Source organism: Diaphorina citri, unplaced genomic scaffold (genome assembly GCF_000475195.1).
Source record: "Diaphorina citri unplaced genomic scaffold, Diaci psyllid genome assembly version 1.1 scaffold12, whole genome shotgun sequence".
Lineage (NCBI taxonomy): Eukaryota > Metazoa > Arthropoda > Insecta > Hemiptera > Psyllidae > Diaphorina > Diaphorina citri.
Window position 1 is genome coordinate 284,378 of NW_007377451.1, and position 16,765 is coordinate 301,142.

Here is a 16,765-nt window from a genome sequence, read left to right on the forward strand (position 1 = left end):
TTCCCACTACACACGAAACGATTTTTTTTTCGTGTTCAATAAGTGTTCCGAATTAAAAATGGGAACGGGCCTTTACGCCTTTATCGTTAAAACATAACGTGTACACGTTATGGCTAAAACTCTCTAATAGGTCACCGTAGTCCAATCCGTCGAACAGACGTTTGTCGTGCGCGAATTTTTTAAAAAAATGATAAGATAAAAAAATTAAAAACGAAAGAAAAGAGATTGTAGTTTTCTGATTTTCCTTTTTTTTTCTCCTAATTTTGAGTAAGTAACTGTCCGTGTAATTCGGTAATTTATTGCTTTCAATCTCTCAAGTTCAAATAAAGGTATGTTGTGTCTGGTAGGTATCTTATTTCAGAACCAAGGTAGTAGATATATATCTACATAGATATACTTACCTACCATTAATGATTAGGTAAGTAGGTTGGTCTTATTCTTATTGCATAAGGAACAGACTTGGGTTACTTGAGATTTCAATGCTACATGAACATTATTAAGTACTTGAATTAACAAAGTTCATTGTAACTTTTATCTTAACTCATAAACAATTTGTTTGCCACTTGGCAAAAGCTAAAGCCGCTAAAAAAACAACAACAACAACAAAATTGTGAAAGTTCCTTTTTGTGTTCTATTGTATGCTTCATCATGACAGGTTTTTAAGATCTTATAATTTGTTTTCCAATCATCAGTTCCTCCAAATATTTCAGCCATTTTGTCGGCTTAGTCTTACGAAATACTTGACAAAGGGTTTTACTGGATCAATAATGAAAGAGGTGAATTTTTATTACACTTGGCACCTGGAAAAATAACAGCAGTGACCAGTGTTATTATAAGGCTAGGAACACAAAAAGGAACTTTCACAATTTTGTTGTTGTTGTTGTTTTAGCGGCTTTAGCTTTTGCCAAGTGGCAAATAAATTTGTTTATGAGTCAAGATAAAAGTTACAATGAACTTTGTTAATTCAAGTAGGTACTTGATAATGTTCATGTAGTGTTGAAATCTCAAGTAACCCAAGTCTGTTCCTTATGCAATAGGAATAAGACCAACCTACTTACCTAATCATTAATGGTAGGTATATCTATATTATCTATGTAGATATTATATCTACTACCTTGGTCCTGAAATAAGATACCTACCAGACACAACATACCTTTATTTGAACTTGAGAGATAATTATAAGATCTTAAAAACCTGTCATGATGAAGCATACAATAAAATTGATCAGGGCATTTCTTGTGAACATAACAATCAAATTGATTTGGCTGTGCAGAAATATGATGAAGGATTACTGCTCATAGATAAAGCATTGGCAGTTCCTATTGACTGTCCGTCAAATCCAGACCCTACCTGGGAAAGGGCATGTAAATTATAAGATCTTAAAAACCTGTCATGATGAAGCATACAATAAAATTGATCAGGGCATTTCTTGTGAACATAACAATCAAATTGATTCGGCTGTGCAGAAATATGATGAAGGATTACTGCTCATAGATAAAGCATTGGCAGTTCCCATTGACTGTCCGTCAAATCCAGACTCTACCTGGGAAAGGGCATGTAAAATGGCAGAGCAAATGAGGAGAACAAGGTAATAGAAGTTTTGAAATATGTAAGAGAGGTTTTGAAATACCCTTAAGTTGGAGTTTAGATTAGGGGTTTATAAATTTACATTTATTTATTTCATTTTATTTATTTCAGAAGTTTTGAAATATGTAAGAGAGGTTTTGAAATACCCTTAAGTTGGAGTTTAGATTAGGGGTTTATAAATTTACATTTATTTATTTATTAACTTTTTTAACATCAACTTTGTTTTATTTTGTACTGATTAAACAGCTGTCATGATACAAATAATTACACTCACCATAGCTAGGTGTCTGACTCCTCGAGTCTATTATACTGGCATAACTACTAGATGGTGTAGCATAAGGCATTGGTTGTGTACTCGGCATAGCTGGTTGAGCTGTTGGATTCGGGTAAATAGTTGACGAGGAGGCCACAGCTTCATCGTAAGATGGAGGAGCATCTGGAACATCACTACTTTGCTGACGGGATTGTGCTATAGCATTTCTTGTTGCCTGAATATCCGCCAGTCTTGATAGAATTTCTTTTCTGGGGGGGAAAAAAAATAAAAGGAGTTTTTCTATCTTTCTTTCCATCTATTGTGTCTTTTGTTGTAAAAAATGGGACCTAAATCCTGTAAATTCATTTAAAAAAAAAAGAAAAAAAAAATTAAATTCCTCAATATTACCTTGTTCTCCTCATTTGCTCTGCCATTTTACATGCCCTTTCCCAGGTAGTGTCTGGATTTGACGGACAGTCAATGGGAACTGCCAGTGCTTTATCTATGAGCAGTAATCCTTCATCATATTTCTGCACAGCCAAATCAATTTGATTAATTTTTTAGGTACTTTTTTCAGTAGAGGTACTGGTAGTACTGGTAGCTGGTACTAGCTACCCAACTACCCATAGTTAGTAGTTAGGTACAGTACCTGCCTTAGGCCGTGGTTATGAACAAAGCTGAGATAGGCCATTCTGAGGTGTTCTTGGCAAGTGGAAAATGATGTGGTAACTTAACACAGAGCCTTCATGGGCGTGTAAAGTTGGCGGGAAATTCGAAATTTTGTTTTTTTTTCCGCAACGCGTACAATCTGAATTCATTTTTTACTTTTTATCTCTAGTTTGCACGTTTATATTATACTTTTCATAATTTTCATTTAATACAAACAAGCGAATTACAAAGCAAACAAAAATAAATATAAAATAAATTTTAAAAATTGCCGCCGGGACAGAGGGTTAGAAAAAAAGCCCAACAATCCCACGCTTAAAAGGTCGAAAATTCAATTTTTAATTGCCGTTTTAATTAAAAAGTTCAAAGAGTTGTGACGTCAGACTTAACGTCAAAATGCGCAGAAACGCTTACGCACAAACAAACGAAGCGGGAGTCGTGAATTATGACGTCATCGCCTACGGGAGCATATGCCGTGACGTCAAACTTTACGATTTACCGGTATTATTTAAATCGATTTATCTCGGTATCTAGAAGTCGTAGAAGAAAAAGAAAAATTCTGTTGGTCCTCATTTTTCCTGCTTTAGACTTTGAAACATCACACAAGTAAGCGCAACTGATCTATTGGGAACACTTATTGAACACGAAAAAAAAAATCGTTTCGTGTGTAATGGGAACACTCTCACTTAAATTACAGGCTACCGGACATTAGGAAAAATCGGATGAAACTCCCAAGTAGGAACGGGAACGAGCCATTTTTTTATACCACCCAGTATAGTTACGGTAGCTTGACTACCGTAGTTTGAAATCGATCAAACTCATGGCTCGCTCGACAAAACAAGCGAGCAAAACAAGCCTGAAAAGTGAAAAGAAAAGCTAGAAACTTTCAACTTTTTTCTCCATTTCACTTTAATTTCAGTACCTATTTTCAGTGCTTTTTTGGCCTTAACACTCACATCTTTATCGCCTGTTATCTGTTACAAGACGTTATTTTCCTAGGAAAAAGTGTAAAGCTCAGGTTCCCTCCGCCGTATCTACCCTCACATCAATCAACAACAACATGCTAAGCGTCAGGTACTCCAAGTCCCTCTGAATTTTCATTCAATATCTGTGAAACTATTTGTGCAGTAAGCTATTCTCTCGTATTACTTATTTCCTTTATCTATTCTGTTCAAATCATTCCATAAAAATGGCGTACCGTGCTAATGGAACTGCTGGCCCAGGACGTAATGATGAAAGAAAATTATTTGTTGGAGGACTACACAGAAACACTGGAGAGAAGGAGATCAATGACTATTTCAGTCAATACGGTGAAGTAGAGAGTATATCTATCAAGAATGATCCTCATACTGGCCAAAGCAGAGGGTTTGCATTTGTTACATTCACAACACAGAAAGCTGTAGATGATCTCTTGGCAGCAGGTGACCATTACATTGGAAACAAGAAGATTGATCCTAAACGTGTCACCAAGAGAGTGAATCCACTGAAATGTAAAATATTTGTTGGAGGTTTAACCACTGAAATCTCAGAGCAAGATGTGCGAGATTATTTCAGCCAGTATGGTTCTATTACTGAGTTCCAGCAACCTTTTGACAAAAGCAAAAACATGAAGAAAGGTTTTTGTTTCATTTCATTTGATGATCAGAATGTTGCTGAACAGGTGTTGGCCAATCCTAAGCAAGTGATTTGTGGGAAAGAAGTTGATGTGAAGCGAGTCAAGTTCAACCCTGAAACAATGGGATCTGTGTCAGGTGCAGTCCGTGGGGCAGGCGCTCGCGTAGCATCTGCTGGTACAGCTTATGCTGCTGCACCTGGACGTGTGGTTGCCTACCCGAGTACATATGCTGGCTATGCTGCCACAGACTATGGTTACACTGCTGGTAGTTATGATGCCTATGCTACTGCATACCCAGGGTATGACTACAGTGCAATGGGTTATGCATACCCTGCAGCAGCCACTAGTTATGGAGGTGGCAAGTATCGAGAGGCTGCATACACTAGACATGCTCCATACTAATTGAATATGTTTCCATCTTTTCCATAACATACTGTATGTCTATGTTATATTTATTGAATGTATTGAAGAGAACTCACAGTAATAATTTATCAATCTGTTTCATCATTAGTTGGATATACTCCGAGTCCACTAAATTGTTCCTATTAAATGGAGTTATGTTCTATCAATATCCTCAAGATTTTGATTTGCAATCAATTTTATTTTAATTTCAAAATTTTATAACATGATAAGTATGGGTTCTCATTTATCATTATTTTTGTACATATTTTCATTGTCTGTGAACTCAGTAAAAGCATTAAAGTGAATTAAATTGTGGGCATATTAGGTCTTTAATCATCACACCTTCAGAGATTTTCATGTGTCTCTTGTTCTACCTTGAAAAAAGAAATAGGTAAAATATAATGAAAAATAAATGTAATCTACACTGCCATGCTAAGCAAAAACACCGTATGTCAAGAAACCCTACTTTTGGGAAATTGAGTTTGAAGATTTCAATCTATACAGCAAACATACTTTTTTGACATACGGCAAAATGTTTTAGTGATTTTCAAGAGGTAAAGACAGTTTTGGTACTTAAAGATAAAGAAAAAATATAGGATCAAAATTTAGGATCATAGGAACCATTTGGCACCAAAAATCTTTTTTTTTTTTTTTTTACATAAATATGGTGTTTTTGCTTAGCACAGCAGTACAATGAGCAGTAAGCATGTTAATGTTTGATGGAATTGTAATGTATATTTTTTGTCACCTTTTTTTACCTTAAAAATAAAGTTAAAATCTAAGAACATTTTTTGATTTTCATTCCATACCTTAATTTATTTGTTCTTTTTTCAAATCTAATGCAATATACATAGGCTTTATATGTAGGTACCTAAGTAGTGAAGTTATTTCACCAACTTTTTTAACCATTTTACATAGGCTTTCTTTACTCTTGTACAATATTGTTTTGTATATTTTTCTGTACATTTTTCCCTTCATTTTTTTTTTTTTACTTTTCATGGTATGTAAATACTTGTTATTTCATTTTTAGTCCCTGTAAAAAGTTAGAGACATCAAGTTTTCAAGATATGGTTGATTTGTAAGCAAAATACAAAACAAGTGTTCTGTTCCGTATTGAGAGAATTGTCATTTCAGTCTGTAAGCTAAGAAGGAGAAAAAGCTAGAGAGTTCAAGTCAGACATACTAAATAGGTAAGGTATCTTTCGTCCAAATGTGACATACATGGTTGGAAAGCTCGTTTTCTCAGCTTTCTAAATAATATACTCTAATCAAAAATTAGGTGTCGGAAAACAGTTCAATTCGCTCACCAACGATTCTAGTCGAGACCTTAGATGCAGTATATGGGAATTTTTTTCGCGCGAACTTTCATTCACACTGGAGCTTAGAGGAATTTCTTCCAAAAGTGATATACATGTCTAGAAAACTCGTTTTTTCAGCTTTCTTAATAATATACTCTGATCAAAAATTAGGTGTCGGAACACAGTTCAATTCGCTCACCAACGATTCTAGTCACGACCTTATATGCAATCTATAGAAATTTTTTTCGCGCGAACTTTCATTTATATTGGAGCTTAGAAGAATTTCGTCCAAAAGTGACATACATGGTTGGAAAGATCGTTTTCTGCGCTTTCCAAATAATATACTCTGATCAAAAATTAGGTGTCGGAACACAGTTCAATTCGCTCACCAACGATTCAAGTCACGACCTTATATGCAACACTCTAGTGATAGAAATTCGAACCTTCAAAAAAGTTGCTGTAAATTTAGGGCTAGCTTCACTCATTTAAAAACAAGTTATATGTCCACAATTGTGGACGTCGGTAAGCTATCCCTACAGACAAAAAAAAAACCTCTGGTATTGAGGCACTACAAAAGAGATGTCCACAATCATGGACATTGGTCATCTATCCATACAAAGAATTTTTTTGCTTGGTAATGAGGAGGATAAAAAGTGTATTTTTCATCCCTAATTTTAAAAAGGTAAATTTTCGGGGGATTTTTTAGGGTGGGAAAAAATGGGATTTTTTTCAAAAACATTGCTACATTGTCTTTTGTCACACCCTGACGAATTTGTAGTTTCGTTGGTAGGAATCGTTGGTAATTTCTATATAGTTTGTGTTTTGTAAAATATTTCGTGGACTGGACTTCTTTTGGTCTTTTCTTTTCTCTGATTTCTTTTTACCATTTTGAGCATATTTTTTGCAAAATGAGCCTGGCAACTTGGCAACATTGCATTCATTCATCAGATTTCGTTATTTTTCCTTGGGTTGTGTTTTGTAAAATATTTCGTGGACTGGACTTCTTTTGGTCTTTTCTTTTCTCTGATTTCTTTTTACCATTTTTTTTATCTTTTTATGATTTTGAAGTCCATAGTTCCATACTTGATAAGTTCAATTTCATAGAACTTGGATTTGGAACCGAACTGAACTTTGTTTGAGCGATAAAAAAAATCTTTTAATTCGTACCGTTTCAACTTCTCCAGTGATATTGCGTTCATTGATTTCAATTTTAATTTTTTGACAACCAACTTCTTACTAATTTGTCAGTTGGATTTGCTAAGATTTTGAGTGTTTTTTTTTTTATCCTTGGTTGCCGTTCCAAAACCCTGTTCACATGTTAAACAACACTTGTTAGACTAGCTGAAAGATCAACCAAACCAAGGTAAGTTGTGCAGATGAGCTTTTTCAAAAGGTACAAAGTTAATCTTTGTCCAAAGATATAACTACAATGAAAACCAAGGATTAATAGACAAAGGGATGATTGAATAGATCTGAATTACTCAAAGCCAGTAGGCAATCCAGCTACAGGCTCTGTGTAAAAACTGCTGCTGTTCAATAATGCTTCAGTCAATACTTACTAAGCTGTTTACTTACTTATATTGTATTTTCGATTCCCACCCGGGGCAGATTTTATCCTGATGGTACTTACAATGTTCGTTCTTGGAATGGCTGGCTTTCTCCTATCCTGTTTTCCTTCTCTCTTTGATTTCGGGACAATAAGATCATAGCAGTTTTGAGGTCCCTAGAGCCTAAATCCAAAGTTTTAGCCATTGGTCCGTGTGTGTGTCTGTCTGTCCTTCTGTCTGTGTGTCTGTCTGTCGGTAAACAAAATATCTCGAGAACGGTAAGAGCTAGAGACTTGAAATTTGGTATGCAGCTGTCAAAAGCGACAAGGATGCGACACGAAACTTTTGGTTAAGATCGGTGCAACGCTTGGCGCTATTTTGCCCGCTTTTCGGCGGTTTTCGGTGTAATTCAATAACATCTCCGGAACGGTATGAGCTAGAGACTTGAAATTTGGTATATGTAGTCCACAAATGTGAAAAAGATGTAAAACAAAACTTTTTATTAACATAGATGCTGCGGCTGGCGGTATTTTACGGCTTTATGATGGTTTTCGACCGCTTTTTGGCGGTTTTCAGCTATACTGACCAAACGGTTAGAGATATTGTAAAAGTTACAATAGAAGAACACCCAAATAAGCATTATTCAATAGGATAAGGAAAGTCGTGTGATGTTCACACCAGATATATATTTTTTTTTTAAACTGAGAATAGGCATTCTTACATTATTTACCTTCGTGTATTGCTGTATTGTAAAGGCCATGGGCTAAGGAAATGCTAACGAGGTAAAGGTCAATACACTATGGATATTTTTAAACCCTCAAAAGCTCGCTTTTGGTCATGCTGTCTCCCTTAGGCCAAAAACAGAGGGGAGCGGAGCAACTTTTCCGCTCACCGAATAGGAATGGATGTTAGAGAATGTCTCTTAGAGCCCCTATACCCTATACGTACCCATCAATGAGCGAGATCTTCAGTTCACTAGGTTCGAATCTCGACCAGGGCAGAAATTATTATCGATGAAACTTTTCCCAAATAAGTATGGATGTTAAAGAATGTCCTCAGGGTCCGTACGTAGGTACCCATTTATGAGCTAGGCCTTCCGTTCACAATGTTTGAACCCCGATGGGGACAGAAAATTTTTCTCGACCAAACTCTAGCACTCCCCAATAGGTAGGTAAGTACCTACGTATGGTGGGTTAATATTGGCTCCATGTCCCTTGGGACCGGTATGGATGGTAAAAAATGACCTTTGGTACCCGTACGTACCCAATTTCGGAGCAAGGTCTGTAGTTCACTGAACTATAGTAGAGTTCTATGCAGAGTTCATCATCATTTGTCTGTGTTCTAATTATTAGAATCCCGTAGTCAAATCTTCGACCAAGTTAATTTGTTTTCAGACCTCCTACGACTTGTCGTATTCTCTCTATGAGTCCGTCAGTCCCTGGGGACTTATTTGACTGATTAGCCTTCTAGCCTGGGTTGCGTGGTTGTTCACTTGTGTACAGCTCTACATTGTGGCTTTCTGTCGATGTCGTATAGATTCGTGAAGCTTAGCACACCTATGGGACCTTTGAACCTTTCACGTAAGCCTCTAACACCTAGGTGGGCTTCTTGTGTGTGATGTCAATCGAAGATGTATTTCTCCTTCCGGAAACGGAACTGATTCTAATGGCGTTTCATGTTGGATTTCCTATGGTTTAGTACAGGCGCCTTTTCAGTTTCCAAAACGGAACCGGTTTTTCTGAAAGTTGCCCCAAAGGAAAATACACCTCGACTTGGATCAACTGGTGTACACTGTAAGAGCTTCGATCAACTGTAGAGTCTGTAGGTAGACATGGCTTTAAGGCAATTCCTGCAACTCGGAAAAGAAAATTTCTTTACATAGATAGGTATTTCTTAAGAACAGAGGCCACATAATCTTTCTTTTCATGTGAGCTTAGACAAATCCTGTGATTCTGTAACAGAGAGGAGTTCAAAACTTCAAACACTAGTGGGACGAAGATTTGAATAATGCAACCTAGATACTACCATGTAGAACTATACATTATTGGATTGGAAACCGAAGTTCTTACCTCGATTGTACTACATACACAGATTTCTTAAAGTTCACATAATATTTAGTGGTTCTCAGTTTGGTGAACTGTAGAGCTCTCTCGGAAAAAAAGGACCTTTACGGAGCTATCCAAAGGTTCAAATGACCCTAAAATTTAGTGAGGAAATTTCCTTTGTGTGTTCACCACCTGCCAAATTTCATCAAAATTGGACTACTTACTCACAGAAAAAAAAGTTGTCTACGGTTCTCTGAAGGTGCAATAGGGTCCAAAATTCCAAAAACTCATCGGGGATTTTTCCCTGTCTTGAACAACTTTGTCAAATTTCATGCAAATGGGACCAACCGGCAACCGTTCGAGAGTTATGGTGAAAGGAACAAACAAACAAACAAACACAAAAACCAACTACTTAAACGCAAAATGGTTTCTAAAATGGTGTCGAACCAAAACTTTCAATGTGAAACTTGAAACTCGATTCTTTCGTTGAACCAGTACTTACCATGTCTTCCAGACCCAGACAATCACATGAAGACTCGTATAGCTTTGAATCACGATGTTCCATAAGTATTCCTCCATTATTGCTTGACCCAGTTTAATAATGGGACTTTATGTTCCAACTGTTCTATTGGATATGTCTACCGACTATTCTGTTGGACTTAATGTCCGACTAAGTAGAGATTTTAGCGGATATGGAATTATGGACTTCGGATTGTGATGGGAAGTTGTCCCATTGTTCTTGATGATGAACGGATTGAACACAACGAAACTAGTGAGGAAGATTCATGACATGAAACTTCTAGTGAGAAAGATTCATGACATGAAACTTCTAGTGAGAAAGATTCACGAGTCTACTGTGGAAGAATTTTTTCTCCTTCGTACTTACCTAGTCTTGTTTTGGTTTTTAAAATATGAGTTTATTCTATCTGATGGGATTCGAACCGTAGTTCCTTTCTTATGGAGGGTTAATTTTGTTCAATTTCTCTCTCCAAAATGAAATGAATTCAGCATAATAAATCCATCTGTTGACATCAATATGTTGCATTTTTCAATGTTCTGTCTAAACATTTACTTAAAACGTTTTTTGGACATTAATTTTTAAAACAGTTACTAGAAAAGATATTTTTTTTTTTAATTATATTACTTATACTCGGTGACCTAAACACTGTTAAATTTAACTGGACCTAAACACTTAAGACTTGAGGTACCTACCTACTTCTTTGGTGAAGTAGTTGTCGAGGCAATCACCTGGTAAATAAGAGGGTGTAGGTTGAATCTCATCTGAGCTGTGGAATTTTGTTCTTAATATAATTTGAGAATTTGACCAGCATAATAGGTACCTACCCCATAAGTAGGTACCTAGATAAGTAGTGGTCTATTGCTGCTGTGGAATTTTGTTCTTAATATAATTTGAGAATTTGACCAGCATAATAGGTACCTACCCCATAAGTAGGTACCTAGATAAGTAGTGGCCTATTGCTGGGGCAAAGTGACTTTTCAGTCCTAGCCAAGCAATATAAATAACAAAATAACTAATCAACTACTTTCTACTTACCTATTATGTCATTATGTGTTTGTCTGTTTCAGAATTTGACCAGCTCCTGTGTTGGCTAATGCTCTAACATTATGGAGGAGGATACTGAATACATCAAATTGCCTGTGGAGGAAAGATGTGTCCATAAGGTAAGAAAATAGTTTTTCTGACATTGAAGAAGTCCAGATGTAATTTCTGACCGTCCAAGAGGTTTTAATCCAATATAAGTATACCATAAAAATTTGACCCAATTACATTACTTTCCTTGCTACCTATAGGATAAGGAATGAGGATAAAATTCCATGCCTCGGCTGGGATCGAACCCACGCCCTCCTGTTTACCAGGCGAGCGTCTTGACCACTACGCTACCGAGTTGAAGGAGTCCACATGTAATTTCTGACCGTCCGAGAGGTTTTCATCCCCCAATATACCATAAAAATTTGACCCAATCACTTACATTACTTTCCTTGCTACCTATAGGATAAGGACATTAATTTACTGATGGGGTTTTTAATAATTCTTTTGCATACCTAGTTAAGGCCTATTACAGGGCAATGTTCCTTATGCCAGTGTCCTTGGCATGTTGAATGCACTAATTCCCAAGGGATCACTGAAGCAACATTGTGCGTGGTTGGTAGGTACCCAGTTGGGTGACCTCCTGAACTTCAATCCTGCTTCCTAGCATCTCTAATTAAGTAACATGCAAAAGTACCCCTAGGGTGGATTTCACCAAACTTGTTTTTAGCCCCTAAGTAACAGCCTATTAGCTTAACAGCCCTGTTAAGCTTGATACAAATCGAATGGAGCTTCACAGAGTGTTAGGTTAACAGGCCTTCTAAGGGCTGAAAAAATACTGGTGAAATCCTCTTTCATCAAATCATCATCAACAAAAGAATAACGTTCGCATCAATGATGTTGACAATTTACTTGATCTAGTTTTTACGAACTTCACAGATGAATTAAGCATCTCCAACTGTGGTGCCACATTGGTTAATTGTGACCATCAACACCCGGGCTTATTGGTTTCATTGTCTCTACCCGAGTTAGTATTTAATGAACATTTTACACCTTACACTAAGAAAAATTATGGTAAGGGAGATTATCTAGGCCTCTATAACTATATCTCGGATTATCAATTTGTTGATTCTCAAGATGTTGATGTTCTTGTATCCGATTTGTCTACTGCTCTTTCTCAGGGTATGGATATTTTTATCCCTACCAAAACGATTAGACCTTCCAGATATCCCCATTGGTTCTCATCAAGACTGATCAGTCTTTTACGTAAAAAAGAAAATTTACACAAAAGACTTAAGAGGTCCAAATCTGACATTTTACTAACGCGTTTTAGGAAGGTTAGAGGACAATGTAAGTACATCTTGAAGCGTGATGAGCGTCTTTTTAACCAACGTGTTGAATCAGACCTCGCCAACAATCCCCAATTCTTTTGGCGCTACGTCAAAACATAGTTACTTAATAATTTAAATACCTAAAATCCCTTCGACTCCCCCCCCCTCCCCCCTGTCTTCTCGTCGTTATAGGTAGAAAGGTTAGAGAGAGAAAAGACAGAGTGGGTGAGAGAAGGGAGATGCCATAAATAATATAGTTGTCGGAATTGCAAAGGCTTCATCTTCCCTATTGATAACCTAGAAGAAATCCCAGTAACACATTTTCCTCTGTTTGCCTGTACCTTTATAATGAGGTCCCTTTCACATGTGTGTACATAAGACCATTCGTAGCAACCTGCAAAATGATGCACACCTTTGCCTTTAGGTCGAATCACAATTCGTCTCAAACTGCCTGAGGCGACGTTTTTCATAACACGATTCGTCTCGAAAAAAAAAAAAATAATAATAATACATTGAAAATTATTATACAGATGTGAAAGGATGGTTATGCCATACAAAGCGCCTTTGAGTGATTACGTCACGAAGAAAAGTCGAGAGGAAATTATTTCCCTCTGTAACACCTAGTTTGCATTTTATTTCAAAAACAACTCTCCTCTCCTTAGCTCCCCTATACCCGCCGATAGTTGTGTTACTCTCCCTCCCTATTACCTGTTTCTCTCCCTCCCTACTACCTAACTACCTCCCTCCCCTCCCTGATAGTTGTGTTACTCTCCCTCCCTATGGTGACCTCCTGAACTTCAATCCTGCTTCCTAGCATCTCTAATTAAGTAACATGCAAAAGTACCCCTAGGGTGGATTTCACCAAACTTATTTTTAGCCTCTAAGTAACAGCCTATTAGCTTAACAGCTGGTTGGTAGGTACCCAGTTGGGTGACCTCCTGAACTTCAATCCTGCTTCCTAGCATCTCTAATTAAGTAACATGCAAAAGTACCCCTGTAGGGTGGATTTCACCAAACTTGTTTTTAGCCTCTAAGTAACAGCCTATTAGCTTAACAGGCCAGCCCTGTTAAGCTTGATACAAATCTAATGGAACTTAACAGAGTGTTAGGTTAACAGGCCTTCTAAGGGCTGAAAAAATATTGGTGAAATCCAAATCTTTCATCAAATCATCATCATACCTACATTAATTCTGTTTCTGTTTAAAAACTGTTGAGATCATCTACTCATAAGTTGAGATTTTACCAATAAATAATGTTCTGTATAAATAACAGTTCTGTTCATACCTACATTAATTCTGTTTCTGTTTAAAAACTGTTGAGATCATCTACTCATAAGTTGAGATTTTACCAATAAATAATGTTCTGTAGGTATAAATAACAGTTGAAGTTAGAAGATTACAAATAAGGCAAAGTCTGGTTGTATGTTCAGGGCGAGTCAGTTGTATGTGGCGATCTTGTATCCTTGTCCTTACTCAGCTTCTTCCTATTCGTCTAATTGATTAAACGAAGTGAGATCTAAGTTTTTATGATTTTCCTTATCGCGTTTTGGGCGTTTGTTTTATCACCACTCTCAGTACGTTTGGTCCGATTTTAAATGAAACTTGGCAAACATGTTTAGAAATTAACAAAACTGATACAATTTAATGAAATTTTTGCGAAATGAGGAAATGAGATCTCGAAATTTCGGGCCCGATCGAGCCTTTGATGGAACTCGTAAGAACCCTTACCCAGACAAACTCAATGCCAGATCGCCCAGTTAAAATTTTGGGTTCATTTAACTATTTCGTTCTAGTAATGTCTTTTCTGTAGAACGATATGTACAGTGAATCATTCAGTAAGAGTAAGTGTAGACCGACCATTTTCAGTTTCATTAAGAAATAAGGACGTTCAGTATCTCTTTAGCCTGCTACATCAGGTACTTTTAATGACGTCTGTCTGTAGCTCTGTAGTTAAAGTTGTCTTGTGCAGAAATTATTGACAATATGCTAATGGACAAAACAGTTATCCTACAAGTATTGCTTTTTTTTTCAATAAACAAATCTAAGGTTGTGTCCACACATGATCGACGAGGTGAAGCTATGTTGTCGAGGCAGTGTACGGTTTCAGTCGAAGTCGATCGACGGCGTCAACTATGTGTGGACACAACTTTACAAATAAAGGACTCGATTATTCTATCTGATGGGATTCGAACCGTAGTTCCTTTCTTATGAATTCATTGTCTCACAAGTGGGACTGTCAACAAAGTCACCCTGTCTATGAAAGCTTCCAGAGTCAAACTCTATGAAGATAATCGAGAAATTGCCTCTCAACATTGACCTAGAGATAACAACTTGTGTCATTCTACCTACAGAGTGAATCATTCAGCCTTGCGCCCAGTTACCTTTTACGGAAATTATTAACACTCAGGTTAGGAGATGTGTGGCTGGATTAGGAACAGGTACTTTCTCTGCTACAATCTACAATACCAGGACCGAATTTAGATAGCTAGAGATTTGTGGTGATTGTTTAGGAACTATGAATACTACAATACTAACTTAGTATTTCAGTAAACTATGGAATTGAAAAAAGAACCTTATACATGTGGGCTCAAAATCTAATGAACGGGCCTTTAGTTGAGTGGTAGGTAACACATTTGCTGGTCGTGCAGAAGGTCCTGGGCTCGATGCCCACGATCAACAAAAATTTAAACTCGTACCTAAGTATTTTGATTGCAAATGGGTTCTTATCTTCTTATTTCTATGGGTACTTTCTGGTGTTCTCGAGTTAATTCAGGTGATTCAGCACCAAATTAAGAAGTATTGTCTCTCTTCTCGCCCATCCGATGAAGGACATACTACTGGGTATGCTACGACATACGGCACACCATAAATATATAATGTAGCTGTTGTTTTATTGCGACGAAATAAAAACGTCAATAATAGACAATCTGAATTCTCTTCTATAGGTGTAGAAAGCCCGGGAAGGAAAAACCACAAACTCTGTGGAAAAATCGTCGGAAGTTGAAACTTGAAACTCACTTCCTTCTATCAATATTGATACCAGCCATCTTTTTTCCTATCTTCCTATTTTCTCTTCTCTTCTCTTTTCTTTTCATTTCATCTCAACTTATCTTCTCTTATCGTGTCTCATTTTATCTTCACCAGGTATGGAAAGCCCGGGTCCACGGCTACGAGGAAGCCACCAAACTATTTCGTCAGACATCCGACGAGAAATCGCCTGAATTCAACAAGTTCCTGGGACTCATCAAGAAATTTGTCACTGACAGCAATGCTGTAGCTCAAGAGAAAGGATTGGAAGCCACACTGGCCTATGTAGAAAATGCTGCTGTGGCCGGAAGGTAAGTGAAGGTCCTGGGTTCGATTCCTGGGTCTGATCGAGAAATTCACGACAAAAAGCTTTGTGTAAATTGGACCTATTTTCTCTCCTGAAGAGCTTGTTTATGTGCAGGGTGTCTACCAGACTGGAAAACCGGGAAAAGTCAGGGAATTTCATGGAGACTGGAAAAGTCAGGGAAAAGTCAGGGAATTTTACGAAAAAGTGCCAAAAATCGAAAAAAGTCAGGGAATTTTTCAAAGCCTAAAAAAAGACAAAGAAAGATTTCAATTAAAAAAGTATGCAACCATGAAGGGGCAACATATAATCTCTCAAAAATTTCGCCTGCGGCGCTGAAATTTTGTCTCTTCATGAAAAAGTTTTGGGAATATTTCAAAGCCTATAAAACGAGAAAAAGACTTTGGTCAGTAAAAAAAAGTATGCAACCTTGAAGGAGCTACTAAAATTTTCTCGAAAAAAATTTCGCCTGCGGCCTGTCATTTTGTGTTCTATAGAAATGTATTGGGGGGAATAACTATACTCGTCTTTTACACGTATTTAATTACATAAAAAACTGACACATGAACAAGCTACAGGTTACATACTTACTGAAAAAGTTTCGTCCTGCGGCCCTGAAGATTACACCTTTTGACAAGTCTGCATTCTGTTACTATTGTAGACGAAAATCTTTCATCAAACAATTCGCCTGCGGCGCCAAGTTTTGGTGTTTTTGTCCATTAATTTTGTGTTTTTTTTTGATTTAACATTTTAATTAGAGATCCGATATATTTTGTGTATAATAAATTTCAATATTTCTTTTATTTCTGGTTTTTCTTTTTATAATTGTAGTTTTTTACTAATTATCAAAAAATTTCGTGCTGCTCTTGGCGCTGCCTCATTTCTCCCCGTTTTTTGTGTACCTTCATACCCATGATAGTGAATCTGTATTGTATTGTTATAATTACTATATTAACTTCATCAGCGAAGGACTTTTTAAAAAATTCTCCTCGTGAGCTGAAAGATTAGAATTTCGGATGAGACTGAATTTCTTGAAGTATTTTAGACCAAAATGTTCAAAAATTTTCGCCTGCGCGCTGTTTTATCCTATATTTTATTATTTTCTAAAAAAGGAAATAAAAATGCTAGTTCACCTATAGTAA

The 16,765-nt window shown here is 36.8% G+C and overlaps 3 protein-coding genes across 3 annotated transcripts in view; 2 read left to right on the forward strand and 1 right to left on the reverse strand.

The window, feature by feature from the left end:
- Positions 1-1,811: 1,811 nt before the first annotated feature.
- On the reverse strand, positions 1,812-2,387 carry LOC103506603. Its single transcript, XM_008471002.3, has 2 exons — positions 2,249-2,387; positions 1,812-2,109 (listed from the first exon to the last, which is right to left on the reverse strand). The coding sequence occupies exons 1-2, from the start codon at positions 2,272-2,274 to the stop codon at positions 1,812-1,814; spliced, it is 324 nt and encodes a 107-aa protein (XP_008469224.1). The 5' UTR covers positions 2,275-2,387.
- A 982-nt stretch (positions 2,388-3,369) lies between these two features.
- Positions 3,370-5,337, forward strand: LOC103506472 (RNA-binding protein squid-like). The gene has a single exon (XM_008470863.3). The coding sequence runs from the start codon at positions 3,696-3,698 to the stop codon at positions 4,521-4,523; it is 828 nt and encodes a 275-aa protein (XP_008469085.1). The 5' UTR covers positions 3,370-3,695; the 3' UTR covers positions 4,524-5,337.
- Positions 5,338-6,804: 1,467 nt separating this feature from the next.
- Positions 6,805-16,765, forward strand: part of LOC103506613 (protein mini spindles) — a gene marked incomplete at its 3' end in the record, with an annotated part of 84,261 nt that continues 74,300 nt past the window's right edge. Inside the window, exons 1-3 of the mRNA XM_026821548.1 lie at positions 6,805-7,184; positions 11,001-11,096; positions 15,437-15,630. Of these exons, the coding sequence (XP_026677349.1) occupies positions 11,040-11,096; positions 15,437-15,630 (251 nt within the window). The remainder of the gene's footprint in view (positions 7,185-11,000; positions 11,097-15,436; positions 15,631-16,765) is intronic.

Excerpts from the sequence above, each read along its gene's own strand:
- LOC103506472 (XM_008470863.3), top strand. The coding sequence starts at position 3,696 with ATGGCGTACCGTGCTAATGGAACTGCTGGCCCAGGACGTAATGATGAA.
- LOC103506603 (XM_008471002.3), bottom strand. The coding sequence starts at position 2,274 with ATGGCAGAGCAAATGAGGAGAACAAG. Across the intron at positions 2,110-2,248 it reads GAGCAAATGAGGAGAACAAG|AAAAGAAATTCTATCAAGAC; the intron begins GTAATATTGAGG and ends TTTCCCCCCCAG.